The 19,536-nt window shown below is 37.1% G+C and overlaps 1 protein-coding gene across 1 annotated transcript; it reads left to right on the forward strand.

The window, feature by feature from the left end:
* Window positions 1-1,526: 1,526 nt before the first annotated feature.
* adrb3a (adrenoceptor beta 3a) lies at window positions 1,527-19,047 on the forward strand. The gene is made up of 3 exons (XM_015037206.1): window positions 1,527-3,398; window positions 11,528-11,728; window positions 15,455-19,047. Exons 1-2 carry the CDS (start codon window positions 2,131-2,133, stop codon window positions 11,709-11,711), a joined length of 1,452 nt encoding a protein of 483 aa, XP_014892692.1. The 5' UTR covers window positions 1,527-2,130; the 3' UTR covers window positions 11,712-11,728; window positions 15,455-19,047.
* Window positions 19,048-19,536: the final 489 nt, after the last annotated feature.

Consider the following 19,536-nt stretch of genomic DNA (forward strand, 5'->3'; position numbering starts at 1 on the left):
TAACAATTCTCACTGACTGTTTGTGTGTGATATATTGACACAAAAACATCTACAACGAACTAAAAGGAGGAAAGCAAATATTCATAAGTCCTGTAGATATAAAACTCAACGTGGGAGTAGGCACAGAGGAGCTGCAGCTGAAGACATAGAGGGATTCAAACCAAAGAAGGAACTGCTTAGTGACAAAACAGCTCAGCAGAAGAGCACAGTGTTGGTTATCTTAAGAGAATCGCATGTAAGGTATTTGCCTGATTGTTCTTCCTCGGCACACTGTATTGTGCAACAGAGAGATAGCAATCTATTATTTTCTTTACAGCTGTGAGTCAAACCGAGGGCACTTATTTCCCTTTCTTTGCGGTTTGGTAATAAATGCCTTGTGGTCTGAAGTGCTGACCACAAGCTGCATCTGCAGAATTCATTTGGAGGTTTAGAGATAAACAATCAAAATAACAATTAAGCAATTCAACTTTTAGATTAATAAGTGCATAATGTTTTCTTGTGTAGTTGCCCTTACGTAATTTAGCAGTTTCGTAACAAGCAACTTTTAACTGTGATTTTCTCTGAGTGTAAATCTTGTCCTCTTGGAGTCTAAGAACATGTATTTTTGTTTTTAGAGTGATTGCTGACGTTAATGTGAGAGAATGATTGTGTCTCTGCAACATACTGGCAGACTGACCAGGGTGTGCCCCTCTTTAACATGATGACAGCTGAGATACTGTGGCTATTTATAGAATTCCGATTATATAATTCTACTTAGCAAACTTGCATTATTTTTCACAGGGTAAATAAAACAGGGGAGTAATGGAAAATACATAACTCATGATTGATGGGCCACATAAGTTGTAATTACAAAAACACTTACTTAAATATTTATCCATCAGCTCGTTTTCTGTGACTGCTTACTTGTGTGTGAAGTTTGGGGAGTTCATCAGAACACATATAGGAAAGAGAAGCTGCTGGTTACAAATCAGAAAAAACGGATGAATCAGATTTGTGAAGGTCCATAACTCATTTCCTTACATCTTGACTGACTTCTGTTAATTTAGCCATTACATCACACACTAAATCAATGTGTTAGATGTGCTTTATTAAATGACATTCCCAAACGTGCCTCCATTTTACTCAAATCGTGTAAGTTAAATTATCAGAAGGGTATAACGCCATGACAGTCCCTTTTAGGTATTCCATTGAAATTGTTTAAATAGATAATAGTTTTATAAAATGTAAACTTTTCCCTTTGACGACGGTAGGAAAGAAAAATCTCTTCCACAGTATTCTGGCATTGAGCAAAAACAAATAATTTTAATAAAATTAAATTATTTAAAATAAGGTTTCTGCTGATTTAATGTCAAGAGAAAAATGCCTTGCTTCTTTAGGTAATTTATATCAATATATATATATGTAGATATTTGGTTTTAATTGTACATGAACCAAAGTTTCTCTGTGTGACTTTTCACATATGCACAGCTCTATCAGGGTGCTGATCCCTGAACCGCTTACACACACACACATGCACCCGCACTCACACCCGCACGCGCACACACACAGTTAGGCTCCTCCTCTCTGTCTCCAGTCAGGGTGTGATTACCACCAATACAATCTTATGGAACCTGCACAGAGAGAGAGAGAGAGAGAGAGAAGAGTTTGAAGTCACTCTGGTTGTTCTTGAAAAGGCGTCAGTGTTTGCTTGATCTCCACACAGCTCAACTGTTGCATTGTGGTCATAACAAGATTCTTCAGAAAACTGCACTCGGTGGACAGATTTAAATGGTCAAAGCGAAACTTTTCGCACTCCAAAACTTTTTTTACTTGATACTATTAAATTTTTCCTGGACTCATGAACTTGATGGAACTTTTTTAGTTCTGTGGACAGTTTGGATTCATCGCTTGGGAGAATATGTTGCTTATTTTGGAAAGATGGAGAACCACCACTCCCATTTGAGGGCTGCCAGAGCAGAACTCCCAAGGTGCGACATGTGAGCATTCTGTGCAAGGAAGAGAAATAATTTGCAGGGGAAAAACTGCAAACACTGTGTTGAGCGGATTTATGTGTGTGATTTTTTGAGTCAAATCTGTCTTTTTGGTGATCTTTGGACGTCTTCAACTTGTGGTGAGTTGAGCCAATGAAAGATGAATTCCTCAAACGAAACATTTGAAACATACCTTAATCCACCGGGAGAGTGGTTCTCCGTCATGGCGGTCATCATCATCCTGGTCACTGTTGTTGGAAACCTGCTGGTCATCATCGCTGTGGCACGAACCCCACAATTACAGACTTCAACAAACATCTTAATCATGTCCTTGGCATGTGCAGACCTCATCATGGGGGTCCTCGTGGTCCCACTTGGGGCCATTTATGTCCAGACAGGTAACTGGCAGCTTGGCGATACATTCTGTAACCTCTGGACTTCAATCGACATTCTGTGTGTGACGGCAAGCATTGAAACGCTTTGTGTCATCGCTGTCGATCGGTATGTAGCCATTACAAGACCACTGCGATACACAGTTCTACTCTGTAAATTTCGTGCACGAGTGATAGTCTGTGTAGTCTGGGTTGTGTCTACTTTAATTTCGTTTGTACCAATTATGATGATAGATAAAAAATTGTGGCAAAAAGACAACAGCAGTTGTTATGAAGATTATAACTGCTGTGACTTTGTGGTTAACAAAGAATATGCTATTTCATCCTCGTTAGTCTCTTTTTATATTCCACTGGTAATAATGATAGCTGTGTACGCACAAGTCTTTGTTATTGCTGCACGACAGGTCAAGCTCATAAAGAAAGCTCGGCCACGTTTGCAGAACGAATGCCCTGCACAGACTCAAAGTGGCTCCAACTTGAACAATCTCCTGCCTCCAGCATGCATGGGCTCCAACAGCTTCAACAACGTGGTGAGGAGGAAGAGCACCAAGAGGAGACCGTCACGACTGCTGATTGGTGAACTCAGAGCCATCAAGACTTTGGGCATCATCATGGGGACCTTCACGATATGCTGGCTGCCGTTCTTTGTTGCCAACATTATCCAAGCTTTTAACGAAACACAATTGGACAATCGGCTGTTCTTGTCTTTGAACTGGCTGGGTTACATCAACTCTGGTCTCAATCCCATCATCTACTGCAGGAGTCCAGAGTTTCGAACTGCTTTCAAGAACCTAATCGGCTGCTCGTGGCTGTCCACGGTGTGGTTAAACTCTTTTTATAAGGAACTGCGGACTCGCTGCTCCTGTTTTCTGTGGCAAACTGAGTCGGGCAATGAGGAGTCTTTCCAAAAGTCTCCAGGCGGTAGGACTGGCGGCAGTGGCAGCCTGGGCAGCAGAAGTGACGAGATGTCTATCGGTCTTTCGCAGTCCAATGGCAGCACACAGTTCACCGACTGTTTTGAACCAGAATCCCAAATGTAAGTTTCTCTCTCTTTTTTTTTTCTGTTTACGACTTTGCCATTCTTTTATTCATTCATTCCAGCCGTACAGGTATAACTCATGAAGCTCCAATAGTTTATTCAATGTCTGAAGATGCTAACACTACACTTTCCATTAGGCAGAAACTGAGCTAGTTGGAAGAGACTGCAATCCGACAAATTAATCTTGATCAGCTCTTATCAGTAATCAGCAAGCCAAACAATGAAAAATGTGATTTTTTTTATTAAATAAATGCATTAAAATTTTGATAACTGGCCATTTTCAGTCTGGAAGTGCATCAACCAACAGTATGCATCCTGACGCAAAATTACTTTCTGTCAGTACGCAATTAAGTGCAACTTTAAAACCACAGTCAATTATTGTCATTGTGGATGTAAACATGTCAAAACAACAAAAAAACACAACATAAAAATATTTAAAAAGAGCTTATTTCCATAAACTTTTACATATAAGTGAGGATAATTTTGTAGTTACTTCACTCTATTTTGGATTCAAGTTAAATTTAAATGGGATCGACTGAAAGAGCAGTGAGGTTATTCAAAAAGCTTTGCAAATATCTTTATTGTAGACGCTGTTGTTTTGTTCCTCCATGTGTCCAACATGTGATACGTAAGAGGATCTCCAACATGTTGATGCAATGATGGGAAAATATACAGCTCAGAATCAATTTCACAGGGAATCAGTGTCATTTTCATGTTTTAGATAAATACACAGGCAGTAAAGGGCTGCATATAGCATATTTGATTTGGTTTCACACTGGAATGCTGAAGTTATTTTTACAATAAAAATCTACATAATGCTTTTACATCAGTTAGTGATCTGAAAATGTTGCACTTTTGAGGATTTAAAGTTTGAATAAACCTCTTTCTCCCCATTTTCTCACAAAAAAGTCAAGGTATAATTGATTTAGTTTGATCATCTTTAAACTTTTAACATGCATCTTATGTTTCTAGATTTTACAAAATACTTGTTTTTGCTCAGAAACTAATTTTGTTTTGAAATTCCCAAGTTTAAGAACATAAAACATCCTTAAAGCAATAACGATACTTTTCTATATTTGAACACTCTTGAAATTTGCTTTATTTTGGCTGAAGAGTGAAATATAGTGAGCAGCACGGTAAAAGAAAATCTATTCTGAAGAGGACTGAAGTTCATATTTTGATTCCTATATTCCTCTCTGCATTAAATATTACACTTTCACATATAAAAGTAAACAAAAAAAATATAGGTGTTTTAGATAGAAAAACCCCGAAATAATAGGTGGGTTATTTTTAAATTAATTTACAGGTGCATGTGATTAATCTAAAAGTACACTTAGCATTACAGCAGATGGTTTAAAAGAACCCATAAAGAGTTTTTCCATTTAATCAGTTGCTGGAGGCTGATTGGTCCGATCACATGGTGCACAGGGGTCGACATCTAAATGTTGTGGGCTTCAGCCTGTCGGTGGGCCTCAGCGAGCCCTGCCCAACGCTCCCTGCAACAGATAAATCTTTTATCACTAATGCACAAGACTTCCCCCTCATAACAAGACAGCCTGTTTACAAGACTGACAGCCAATGAGATCATCCCTGTTGGGCTGAGGCAGCTGGGGCTGGGGAGCTCCGTATTTGATTCATAGCTGATCTAATACGCTGGCTGTCAGTAGACCGACTGTACACAGTGTAGCGGCAGTCATATGTCATAACAGTATTTGTAAATAGAATGAAAGTGAGATACAAGAACTACAAAAATAATTTGAAAAATAAATTATTTTCTAATTTATGTTCATCTTTAGATCAGAAAAACTACATTTTATCAGAATTTATAATATTTTTGTAAATAAAAAATTCTGATTAAGTTCTCTAGACCCAATCAGTTCTGAATCTCTTACTTAATTATTTTTTTTTATTTTATTTTATCCAACCACTGTCAACTCCCTCATGACAAGACCGCATGTTGGTAATACCTGGGCAGGGAATGCGCCATAAAATTATTATTAAATATTTACTCTACACACTACGTGTAATTTGTGACGACACCTCAGCCATAAATTAAAGACATCCATGGGCACACAATACAAAGGATATTTAGGGCCGTATAAAAGTCTTCCATAAAAGGAGCTCGGTGTGTTCTGCAGTAAATCAGCCCAAGGGAAGGCTCAGCCGACTCACCCTACGCTCCGAGCAGGATTACAAACGTAAGCGGGAGCAGTCGATCAAATATGAGGCTGACGAGTGAAAGACCTAAAGATGGGCTTTAATAAAGGAAATCATAATCTTTTCCAAATACACACTAATCTCCGAAAAAAGAGCGAGAGAAAAAAAAGATGCTTTGGAGAGCTAATACTACCATTTTTCAAAGGAGCAGTCCATTTCAGCACTTTCTACGTCAAAAATAAAAGCACAACTGGGCAGCTTAGTTCCTGTAAAACTGACAACTTTGGCAACAATTAAAGCATGAGACGGCGTAATGCAGGGCAGATTAATGACAGTGATACATCCTCAGAGATGAGAAGCCACCGGGCTGGAAAGGCCGCTCTGCGTGGAGACATTATCAATAGTTACTTTTTTTTTTTTTTTTCATAGAGTACATGCTGGCACATCAGCACTGCCCTCATCAACATTTAGAGCACACCTTTGGCTTGTGTCACGCACACATGTTACATGGCAAACACAATTCTCTGAAGATTTTACTCCATGACTTCTAAAACTGTAGTCCCATCACCATGCTACAGTTTGTTGTTTTTTTTTCCTGCATAAAGACATTGCAGAAAGAAAAAAAAGCACTGCACTAAATGTTTAGTGAAAGATGTGGCGTCATTCTGTATGGTTCTTTGACACAAGTGTTGAGATTTAAAGTGTTATGTTGGAAAATACAAAAGACTTCCATTAAAGCCTAATTTTTCAGAAACTTCCAAATTTCTTGCCAACCCTGACTTCGAACTCTAACATGGCTGTTATGCATTTAAAAATAGATTATGTAATAAAATCTAGCTGAATCGTCCCCACTGTGTGACAAAATTCTCACTTTATCTCAGTCAACATCTGTGTAAGAATAAGAAGTGCAAAGCTAAATGAGGCTGAAATGAGCATGTTGAGGAGAGTTATGGTTATGCAAGCAGGGCCTGGCCTGGGTTAAATCAGGTAGTCCAAAAGTGCGGTTTTCTATTTGTGTGTATGGAAATTACAAACAAGTAGCCCTGTGGACTTCTAGAAATAATTTAAAAGAATGAGTTACAAAAACAAAAGTCCTTACGAGCACATATTGATGGTATGAGCAGAGTAAAGCAGATTACAAAGTTGTGGCATAAACGTTTCTTATGACATTTTTAATACTGCTAAAATAAATTAATTTATTGTTGGCAGTATTGATAAAAATAAAAATGTGGCTGTGTCTCCACAAGAGGTTGTGATGAAGCTGGACAACAGCAAGGCATGTGGGACAGACAGAATCTGCTGATCATTTAAAATATGCGAGCAGGAAACTGGAGCGTTACCTGACACATTATTGTCTGTCTTTTCAGTTCCAATTGATAAAGCTGGTGAAATGAAATAACTACAGTCACTTGTCCATGGTCAAGTTTTCCTCCAACCAGTTAATGTCTGGTTCAGTTCTGCCCCAGTTTGGGGCTTCTGCAAAATCTCTGTTCCTCGCTATTGTGGGTGTTAATATGGGTCGGCTCTCTGATTATGTTTGCAGCAACACTCAGCAATGGAGAACTTCAAGACTGTGTTTTAGATGGACTGAGATAAAATCAGACATTTAATTTTGTCTTAAATTCATTGCTGACCCAAAGATAATGAGAACAGTTCAAATTATTTTTATTTTCACACCGGTCGGCGCAAAACTAACTCCACACTGCACAGTTTCTGACTTTTTCATTGCATCCCAGTTCTTCAGAGAGACTTGCTTGGAGGGCTGCTAAATCACGACAATTCAGCTCTAAAAGTTGAGCCATGAGTTCCTGGCGTTGCTCAAGATTAAACTCAAAAGTTCGCTCTTTCAGACTGTGCAGCTCTCTGATGGAAGCATGTCTTCTGCAGTGGTTGAATAGTTGTTTAGAGTTCGCAGTGACGTTAATCACTGGCCAATCAACAAATGTAGTCTGCTCTCAATCAGACATTAAATGAATATGTATATTTTTGCTTTAACAGAAACTTTAGAGCTGTACAACAGACACAACAATACCATTTTCACATGTTTAATTGATGCCGACAAGTTATTTCAAAAGTTGTATAAAGTCTGGTCAAAATTCTTACTTTTTGGTGTGTTTATCAGTCAATGTACATAAAATGGGGAAGCTCTGTATCAGTTCCTTTCGGTGTCTCAGATGGTGTAAGACAGGATAGCATCCAAGGTAAACCTGGACAATTTGTCAATGCTTTTAAATTACTGTGGAACGGGCTGTTAGTAACGGGATCATCAACCACTTAAGGTATGCTGATGATTTAGTAACTTTTTGTTCTTACTGTATATTGCTAGCCTACAAAGAGCTGCTGCATTTGTGTTTGGATAGGAAGGAAATTTTAACATAAAATATGATCCTAAGCGAAGCACCACCAAGGCTGTGCTGAGCAGAGTGGACTCCAACCTGATGTCCTGTGAATACCTGTGGCATTTATTGATGGTACATGGAGGCTGCTGAGGGCAGTGTGAGCCAAATGTTTGTAGACTCAGATGCCTACATGCCCTGTGTTACAGTGTAACCTCACGTACAGATGTGGGTGTAGGCTGTGCAGCAAACTGCATGATGGATACACTGACCAACCCTTTTACTTTTAATTTTGTACTTTGTGGACTCAGGGGTATTTGAGCCCCTGTAGAAATGTTTTTAAACTGTGTTGTTTTCCGTTTATATATGTCCAAAATAAAGTAAAATGAATGAATGAATAATGAAATGTTTGTTGCACATTTGACAGATACATGACAACCACTGTTAGCGAACACAATCCTTTTATTGTTTGCATGTATAAAGTTCAAGGAACTACATTGCTATTAGCGGGTAATGCTAACAGAGCTTAGCTTGTTCCTGAACCTAACAGTTAGCGTACCAAAAGTCAACAAACCAGTTGACTTTTGTTGACTTGAGGTTGGAAAAGGCTTGTTTATTTGATGCAATTCCCAGATTAAAGTTCTGATTACAGGAGCAGATAGATGGCTCATAGAACCAGATCTTGGTTTGCTATTATCAGCCTCAGTTTCAACATAGAGATCTGGAAATATTCCCTTCTCTGACTTTACTTTCAGTAGTTCAGGTAAAAGCAAAGACAACTCATGTTTTTGTGGCAGTCACCACCTAACCCTACATCCTGGTTACTTTGCTTTGTTTACTTTCCAGAGTGCTGACTTCAATTTGTTTTAGCACCACTTAAAGAAAACAATTATCACAACTGTCTTCTGTAGCCTATCACAGTTTAAGAACCACATGGGTGTAGCATTTAAAAAGGGATTTTCAGAGTTTTGTATTTGCTTTGTCTGTCATGTTGAACTTGAAATCGTAGGCAATTCACATTTCAGAGGTTATTGCAAACCAGAGTTTCTGTGTATTTGTAAATAATCTTTTTTATAAGCAGATGATTTATGGATAACTGAGGGACCAAAACAATAATAATAATTATAATAATAAAATGGAAAGTAGACATTTTTAACCTACTAGGCTATGCAATTTAACTGGAGGATGAGAATAGAACAGGAATGAAGACTCATTTCCTGATGTCAAATAAATGTAGACACGCCATGCTACAGCACAAAACTATTAAAGCCATTAGATTTACAGAAACATGCTGTGACTGCAACTCAGATTTTTATAAAGCTGAGGTTTTGAAAATGTAGTTAAGAAAACATTAATGAAGACTGCATCAGACACAAAAGACAGAACTGAAATATTTAGTAAAGTTATGCAAGCATAAAATTTTGAATCTCAGTGAGTTTTTTCTTGGTTCAATAAAGGCTAAAAATTAAACTATTAAAAAATGAAAACCACTGAGGGTTTTTCTGATCACCAGAAGATCATACTAAATCATTTTTGTCTTGAACTGCAAAACCTCTATGTCCAATCTATGTCATCACTAACAAGTGATAAATACTTAATATAACATTTATCCTATGCTGTTGTTGAAGGAGCATATTTCTAATTTTGCATGAATGTTTTTGAAAACAGCAGAACATGAAAACATTTTCCTCAATGGAACATTTAATATTTATTTTTTAGAAAAAGGAAGAAGCAGGCTGTAGAAATTTTATGCAGAGGTTTCTTGAAATGATATGGGGAATCTGCCAACATTTCCCTTTTTATTATTTAAAAACGGCGCTGAGTTCTGCCCCTCTTTGGGAATTTAAGGTGGAACAGTGGAAAGTATATAAAATACCTGCACAGATCATCTTTGTGATTACACAAACAGATATAGTCCCATTAGCTTTATGAGCCAAATAAATAACTTCAACTTCGTGAACCTATGTCTTCCTTCTGTTTGAGTGTAGGGGCAATGTTAAAAACTTTGTTACATGCCATCAGGTATTTCAATAACTCTGCAATAATCTCTGCTCTTCTACTTTCCAGTTTTAAGAGGATCTGATTACAAAAACTAATCATCTTAGTAAGACAGGAACCGGTTTACGAGCGACTCCTCTGTCTAAAATTGTAAAACCCAGAACAGCTATGTCAATAATTATGTCGGGTAACGTTCTTGTTGTGTCTTGTGTAATAGATCTAAAAAAGTTAATTTGGTTCTTACTCAGGATTGATTTTGTATCCCAAAGCACAGATTTTACAACAATATTTAAAAATAAAAAGGTTGTCTTCTTTCCTTTTCCCTTCTTCACTGCACATGCAGGTTTATTCTGAAATAAGCATGCAGTCAGTCTATTGATCTCTTTCCCCCTTTAATTCTTCAACCATAAATTTATGTTTTACATTTAGACTTAAAGCAACATCATCTTGTCTGTCTATTCAATAAAATGGTGGTTGGACTTTTAGGATTTAAAGGGAGGTTAGTCAGATGCAGACTAGAGAGCCTAAGGAAATATAAATAGTTTAAGCAGCTCTGCTCTAAACTTCAAATAAGTCTGATTGGTTAGTAGAATTAAAACGTTGCCAGGAGAATATTAATTTTAGTTGCAGGGCTAAAATATAATCAAAGTGCAAAGCATATAGATTTTCCTTTATTTAATTTTTTTATGCAGAGAGCTATAAATAAAGCCAAACATGTCAGAAGAACTAAGATGACATGAGAGAAAATACAGACTGATTACACCCGTCGGGTTCACGACTCTGATTCTGAAAATATCATGCAAGTTGACGGCTCATGAGAAGGAAGCTAGATATTTATAAATAACACAAGTCTGCACTGTAAATAACCACAGCACTGTGTTATTAAAACCAGTCGTGCCATAGAGTTGGCTAAATTGGTGGAAATAATTGGAAATGTATCTTATGGTTGCTGTTTAGAAAAAGCCTGAGGGAAAACCAGTGAAAAGTATTCAAAAGTTTTTCTACTTTGTTACACAATGTGTAGGGTAATTATTTTTCTTTCTTTTTCTTTTTTTAAACCGCTAAAGTGTGTCGTCTTCCATGTGATATGACCCATTGTTAAAAGGGGTTCTGCACGGAGCGCATATAATCAGGCATGCATTGAAGCAACTTTCCACTTTGAATGTGTTATAGTAGGGGCCCTGCAGACTCCTGAGTTATGAACTCTATAATTTTTAGATTTTCTCCTCAGCGTGCTAATTGTACTTCCTATCCGACTTCACACAGTACCTTGTCCGCTGTGCATTTAGTTAGCTTACAGTGAGATCAGACCAAAGAGAGCATGAAACGAGAAGCAGGATAAAGGAAAACATGGAGCTGTTGACCTGTGGGTAACACTGCCTTTGATGCCTTTATGATATCTGCACCAATCACACGACATCAGAAACTTCCAGCATCCAAGAGTTTGGCAAGTCTCCAGGAACACAAAGAAAACTTTTAGGTGTTTAGATGTGGTGCAAACTGTAAGATGAAATGGCTTTGTTTACCATTACAACAGTAGCTAAAGTGAATGCTATGTACATACACACACTTTCAGGAAAAATCATTTTGTTTCCGTTTGCAGCTCACAGTTGTTACATTAATTTCTGTGTCCAGCTCCAATACCGAAGACTTCGTTGGCGATTTATCCTGCAAGGAAGAGAAAGTCAGGACAAACGCTGACCTTGATGTACCTGCAAGAACGCCAAACGGACGAACACCCCACCAATTTGAACCTGTCCAACCAGGTGGTTCTGCTGGGGCCGATGTGGAAGCTGCCAATGGTGATGGGCCAAACTGAGCAGAAACTGTTAACTGGTATTTATATTTCTGATTTCTTTTACCTCAGTGATGCTTTTTGAATTTGGTCTCGTTCATCCCTCAGCCTCATGTTGTGTCTTAAATTGATGCTACCTTGGTTAAAGACTTGTTCCATTGTCTTTTAGCAGGTCAGATACTCTATCCCCTTTAAGCTCACAGTTTCACAATAAACCCATAACCATAAACACCCAATTATATATCACTCTTTCTTTTCACATCATTCAAGTCCATCAACGGAGATCACACTGTAGGGGTTACAGAAGCCAATTGCTTCAAACTTGTGCCATTCACTCAACCAATGCAAAATGTCCTCTGCCTAATATTGAGCTTTGTGATGTGATCCCCATGCAGGCTGTTCAAATACAAGCTAATTTGTTGTTTACCATTCTCGACATTCTGTCTGTATCGAAAGCTGGACATAGATAATCTCCTTTAGGACAATAGAAAAATGTTTTCTTAGTTTTCTCTTAGTTTAGACAGACAGTGGAAGATCTTTGTAGCATTAGTGTCACACTAATTCTGCTGTCCGACACATTCGCGCTTTTAGATAGATTTTTACCCAGAATGCAAATGGAAAAAACCGTGAGTGAAACGGTGACTGGGACTGACTAGTATATATTCCATTGAGGGAAAGTTAGTTTCACATCTGCTCAAGAGCCCCCTGGTGGTTGAAGAAAAATCCACATAAAAACCAGAAAATACATTATATGGAAAAAAAACACTGAATGCTCTCTGGTATGAGGAGGCGGGCCAGAGGAGGCGGGCCAGATCCGGCATTGTTCAGGGGGCCGGACCAAATGACGTGGTGGGCCGGATCCGGCCCGCGGGCCGTAGTTTGGGGACCCCTGGTATAGACGCTCACAACATCCTTTAATGTTTCATGGCAATAAGAGCCTAAACATTAGGCGCTTATTGCCTAAAACCATATTATAAAGATGGTTTTATTTTATCAGTAAGTCCAGCAATAGTCCATGAGACACAACAGAATCAGATGAGATGTAAAGTTCCATACACTTTGCATTTTATTACTTATTTATTCTTTTTTTTTTTTTTTGAGAATTTTGGCTAAAAATTCCTGATTACTTGAAAATCTGAGAAACAATAGAAAATGTAATGATTCGACTATGTATCATATTTTATTAGTTGACTAACAATATTATGATAGTTACCATTTTGACGTTTGTCTCTACATATCATGCAACTAATATATTGAATATATGAAGGATTCTCAAGTGTAGTTTATATTTTTCAAATCTTTACTTCTTGGTTGTTTGTGGATTCTGAGTACAAATGCAAAATTCAACAGTCTATAAAGGCTATTTAAATTTGTAATTATATATGGATTTTAAATATTTCTAAAACAATAGTTTTCTGTCTACTTTTGAATCCATGACAAAATGTAGCCCATACACACACACACACACACACACACACACACAAACAAAAAACACATAACTAAAATATGGTTAAAAATTGATCTGAGTTACTTTATGATCTGGTCTTAAAAAGAAACAAAATTTCTTTCATAGATTGGAGGCAGGACAAAACTGCAGACAGGTCCTCGAGACGACCACTATAATGTTTAATGAAATGACTTGAAGATGCCACAAAAATCACAGGCTTAGGAGAACACACACAAAAGAACGAATCAAAAACGAGCCGCGTTGTAAACTGTTTCTCTTATTCCTTTCCCAGACAGGAACATTTGCTCTTCCGTGAAGCTTACAATTTGAGTTAGTTTATTTCTTCCTGTAAGGGCACGCACTGTGGAGCCGATAGCATCACACTGCGTGTCTTGTTGGGAGGCAGGAGGGCACAGAAGAAAGAAGATGAGGGAACATTCTGTAATTAGCCAGAAAAATAAATAACAGGAAAGAGGTGCAATGCTACTTTTCATAAGAAAACCAGAAGTAGAATCAGATATTTTTTTTTCTGATAGGAACTGAAATACTGTGCAGGGCGTGTCTTGAACAAACCAACACGGCAGAGTCACACTAGAGATAGGAATCTGACCAGCTTAAAAATACTTTATTCTGGACGCCCCCGAGTATAACTCTACAGAGCTGTAGCAAATATATAGAAAGTAGTAAGTAAAATAATACAATATGTGACAAATATACACAAAACCTAAGTACCATTGACCAGTGGACATAGTTTGCTCTTTGGTCTAGAAATAACCTGTTATTTATTGCTCAAAGTTTGGTCACAGTTCTTTATGATCTTACCTACATATCCGAGTATTTTTGGAACATTTCTTAGTCATGTGTGATAAAATCATGTTTTCTAAACTCTGTCCACAGACAGTCACACGTAAATATTTACAAAAGAACAGAAAACATCTGCTTTGGCCCAAACATGCCATTGAAGGCTTGTAAAGAGAACTGGCTTTGCTATTTATTTCTCTGTTAGAAAATAAAACAGGCCACTTCTAAGAACCAAAGGCATTTAAATCACTTGGATAAAGACAATTTAGAGTTGATCACAAAAATGAAAAATAAATTAAAAAAAAAAAGTGTAAACTCAAATTTTTGATTTTTACAACATGATGTTGAATCTCCTTTTTATCCGTCCTAGGAATTTTTTTTTATTTTAGTTTTTTTTTTTTAGTTTTTGAAAGAATTATACTTTGTACAAAGTAGTATTGATTTTTTTTTCTTTTATGGGACTTTTGCAAATCTGTATTTCAGAGAAAAATGTGACATGTTCAGAATTATACAACTGGTTACCGACAACACGGCACGTCTGAAATGAAGAGAATCTGGAACAAAACGACTCGATGCTACTCAACAAACTTAGATACCAGTGCTTTTGGGAATCATCACCAAACAGTAGGAATGGAAAAATCCAGACTTTATTCTGCAGACCTAACAAACCAGTTCTGTGCCATTTGTTTAATTTAAAAGCCTTGAACAAATGGATGCTTGTGACAAAACACTAAAACTCTGGCAGCATTTGAGTAAATGTGTTTACTTCTGATGCATTTCTGACCAGTCTGGTGTCTCTCCCACACATTGGCATCAGCACTCTCTTTTCTCTTGAAAGCTGTTTATGAAATATTTCACAGTGAGCCTAACTGTCAGTGTTTTCTTGTAAATTTTATCCTTGCTACGGTAATGCTGCTGAACAAAACATTGTTTTGAGAACACCATCTGTCATGCCACTCAAACGCTGTAAGCGCATCACTTTTCTCACACTCGCAGCAACAAGTCATTTGGCCCTAATAAAGCCACTTTATGCTTCTGACACATGTTTGAGGGGGAGAAGAGAAGTTAAAACATCTAATTTCATTTGGCTCAGACACTGAGAAAAAGCATCTGAGCAACAAAGGGGCTGTTTTTGGTGGATGAAGGGACATCTACTCTCCTAAAATATCCACCAAGCTCCTCAATGTTTATTTCACTGAGAATATCTGGAAATGTACAAGCACACGCTCCATAAAGTCCTCCATTCATTCAGTATATTCATGTCAGCATAAGCACACTCTGCTGTTCAAGCGACCAATTATTATTGGTGCGGTGCACTTTCCTATTAAGTTCATTATATTAGAAAGTTACAAATAAAACACTTGGACAATGGATTGGGTATTGTTTAGATTTGTGCTGTTAAGATCTCTGGGTTTTGTGGCATTAAAATGCAAGGAATATTGAATTATATATATTCCTTTATTGCTGTCTTCATTAAAAATGTGTTACATTAAATACTAACATGTGCATCTCTTTACAGCGGCACATTCACAATAAAAGGATGGCTGACCTGATAAATGTTGATCTACTGAAGCAAACTGTTACTGTGACTCCTCCTCCTGCGGCGTCTGAGACCAATCGGCCTTGAAGACAAGTCAAAGTACAACAACAGCTGAACGAAGCTTTCCCCCAACAAGACGAACGGATTGATGAAAACCAGCAGCTTTGGCTCGGAAAGGACCGCTGCAACTTTTTTATTATTTTTTTTTTTTCTTAAGGCAGGACATCGACTGCTGTTGCGTGCTGCTCCACAGACATTTGTTGACACCAGATGTACTTTCTGCTGCCATCCACATGTTGACGTATTGTTTACAGAGAGTGTTCCTGAATAAGACAGATGCACATTCTAAAAGCGTTTCTAATCCTTCAAACACAGCTTACAATATGAGCCCTGTGGTCACAGAAATGTCAGCTTCAACTAATTATTTACAGTGCATTAAGTGGTAAGTTATGTATTTATGATACACCGAATGTGTAGCAAAATGACCGGTTCTTTCGAGGCTGGTGTCACTGTAGAGACACTTTCATCACACAAACCTTTCCATACCAACAAGCTGTGCAGTGAAATATTCAACTCTGTCCTGTTTTTGTTCTGAGCTTTGGCTCTTTATTCGCACAAATTTCCCTCGACTCCCTTTTTTTTGTTATTGTTGTTGTTTTTTTACTTTGTTATAACGTGAAAGTATCTGTTATAAAACCTTCAATATGATTCTGATTCGTACATGTTTTTGTGCAAGCAAGGTACAGTATTATAAACTGCAGGTAAATATGTATATCAAGTAAATTTACTATATGCTGTGTTGCTTACAAGGTCTATGCCAATATAAGCTCAGTAATGCACTCCAAATAAAGAGAAAAAATGGATTTGCAAAAGGGAACTTTGCTTGCACATTCTCAATTATTACACAGTTGTGCACAATAGCAGTTTGGGGTAATAATATAGTGGAAAAAGTTGAGTTTTTTTTATGAGTTGGCAGGGATGTAGACTAGTAAAGGAAAACAGTTTTCAGAGAAACTATGAGGGAAAAGTTCTGATATAAGGTACAATTCAAGTTCACAAAAATAGGAAAAATGTATTTTTTTGTGTAAACAATCACAAGGCCCGTCTTTATTAAGAGCCATTTCATTACAGACACCACCTCTGCTTGGTAGGGACACGGCTCAGTAAGAAGTATGTCCTGTTTTCAAGTGCATGCAAGCATATCTATAGCAACAGTCCTGAATTGTTCGTTGAGACATAGCTGCTTGTGCATATTCAGTTTTTTTTTTCCTTTCAGCCTTTTCAATATTTTAGTTTTGAGAAATGTTCTTTCTGAATGCAAAACATTTTTCCTTTTTTTTTTTTTTTAAATTAGCTGCACAGTAGCTGAACTTCAACACCATGAGACATTAGATAAGGCTAATCTCCTGAATAAATCCCACTGCAGGGCTGCAGGACAATGGCTCACATCTCAATTGAATTATGCAATAAACCCATGATAAACAACTTGGTAACATTAATTCATTTTAAACACAGTTGGGTTTCGATGTGCATTAATAACCTCTTAAAATAGCAATTTAAAGCAGTTGCAAAGAAGTCGTTTTGTACTGCAGTGAATATCGCTGCAAAAATAATTACGATTAACTAAACTGTACAGACACTTATTAAAGTCAGCATTAGGTTTATGTTTGGTGGCTTAACTTGTTACTTTTTAATATTCTAAGTACAGATCTTTAAAGTTTTGATGATTTCTGCATTTCTTGTCACAATGTAAAATAAAACTAGGTCATCATGCAATTTTACTTCAAGAAAAAATAAGATGAGTTGAATCTTGGAATATAAAAGAAGGGTTTGTTAATTGTTTTTTATGGCCTTAATAAAATGGAATTAGTTCAGAACTATTTAAAACATTTCCCTTTGATGGACTGGCAAACTTATCAGATGGATAGATATTAATAATACATAATAATTAACCATAATTTCAAAACATATATAGAGATCTTAATTTTTATTTCACTGATTACGTTTCAGAGTTAAACAACCTGTACGCTGTTTGATCTCCATCTATAAGTCTAACTGTGTTAAACTTGCGAATTATGCTCAACATTTGCAGGCAGAAATTTTATCATTGTTAATTTATGTTATTATTATTATTATTATTATTATTATTATTATTATTGCAATCAATAGTTGAACAACTTTAAATATTGCATTCCTGTAGCACTTGGTACTAAACTGCCAAATTGTTCCACTATGAAGCAGAACATTTTGTTTATTCAAGTCACATTCATTATTATAATAAGGTTTTTAAAATGTCGAAAACAACACATTCGTTATTATGCTTTCGCTACACCAGAAAGGGAAAGGAAGAGAATGGCAACTCAGGACTAAATAAAGATGATTTTGTGTACGGTGACATGTTTTCATTCCTTCCTCTTCTCCCTGATCCCCGTTCAGATTTATCTCAGGAGGCCGTGAGGGGTCCCGACGTCCACACTGGGAACCGCTGTTCCACAACATTGAACACTGGAAAATTAATGTTGCTATGAGCTTCCACACCCGCAACAACTTTCCTCCCCACCACCACTCTGTGTTATTTCTGGTAATCATCCACCCAGCAAACCTACTACTGTCTTGTTGCCTTGTGTTGTGCAGCGAGGGTCATCTGCTGTTATGACAGGAATTCGGATAATTTGGGACCTCTAAAAAATAAACTAACTGCAGATTGCAAGACTTTGAGAAAACAAACTGTGCGCAGCCTTCAGCTGCACCAGCTGTTCTCTCTGACCGCAGAATTATCAGAAGCCGCACCGAGTCAGAAGTGGAAACAATGATCCCGTCTGAAGTTTAGCCTCGCTCCTATCAGCTGATTTCTGTTACGATGTTTTCCAATCAGATACAAATCAATTGTAGACATTTGTTTAGGGAAAAATTAAAATAAAAGACAGTGGTCTGATTAGTTGTAAATACAACATGTTTATGTTTTTGTGATTAAATTTACAAACAAAGCAGCAGTGTTTTGAATATGTGACAGATTTGTGTGCTTTGATATCACTACAAGACAGATGCATGTATTGGCTACAACTTTATATTACACAGCTCATGAGGGACATACAAATAAAAGAAAAAAATTCATCAATAATTTTAAATAAAATGTAAAATTAGTAATCCAGTACAGAACGTCTTGTGAAGCCCTGTTTCCCTCCTGATGACACACAGCTGTACATCGGTCAGGTTCAAACACTCACTAAATGTATTGAGCAGATTAATGTCTGGATGTGCCAAAATGTTCTCCAACTAAATGAAAACAAAACCAAAGTATTAGTCTTTGGACTAATATAGTTTAAAAATGATCCCCTACCTTCAATCTGTTGGTTTAAAATGCTCTGAAAATCTGGGGTTAACATTGGATCCTGATCTGAACTTTGATAACCACATCAAATCTATCATAAAACTGCATATTGCCACCTAAAAGGTATTGTTAAAATTAGACGACTTACTGTGTGTCCCCACAAGATTCTGAACAATTAGTTCATACCTTCGTTTTTAGCAGACTCAATTACTGCAATGGCATTTTTACTGGATTATCAAAACAAGGCAACAAGGCAGCTCCGGTTTCTCCAGAGCGCCGCTGCAAGAGTCCTTACTAAAACAAAAAGAGATTGGCACATCATTCCAGTTCTGAGATCCCTGCACTGGCTTCCTGTTGCTCAAAGAGCAGAATTTAAAATCTCCCTAATGGTTTATAATAAAAACCCAGACTACATTTCTGATCTTCTCCAACCCCACATTCCACTCAGACCTTTAAAATAATCAGAATCAAACCTACTAATTATTCCCAGAGTCAGAACTAAACACGGTGGAGCAGCTTTCAGTTCTTATGCTCCAACTCTCTGGAATAAACTTCCTGCTCACTGTCAGACTGCTCCTACCTGGAGTTTATTTAAAACTTTTTATTTATAGTTGTCTGTTCTTACATTTTTTTAAATTCTATTCACTTAATATTATATTTAAAACTTTTAATATTTACTCTGTCTATTTTTAATCTGCTTGATGTTTTTGTTTTTTAATCTTCTTGTAAG

Source organism: Poecilia latipinna, unplaced genomic scaffold, assembly GCF_001443285.1.
Source record: "Poecilia latipinna isolate Pla-1442-1.1 unplaced genomic scaffold, P_latipinna-1.0 Scaffold398, whole genome shotgun sequence".
Classification (NCBI taxonomy): Eukaryota; Metazoa; Chordata; class Actinopteri; order Cyprinodontiformes; family Poeciliidae; genus Poecilia; species Poecilia latipinna.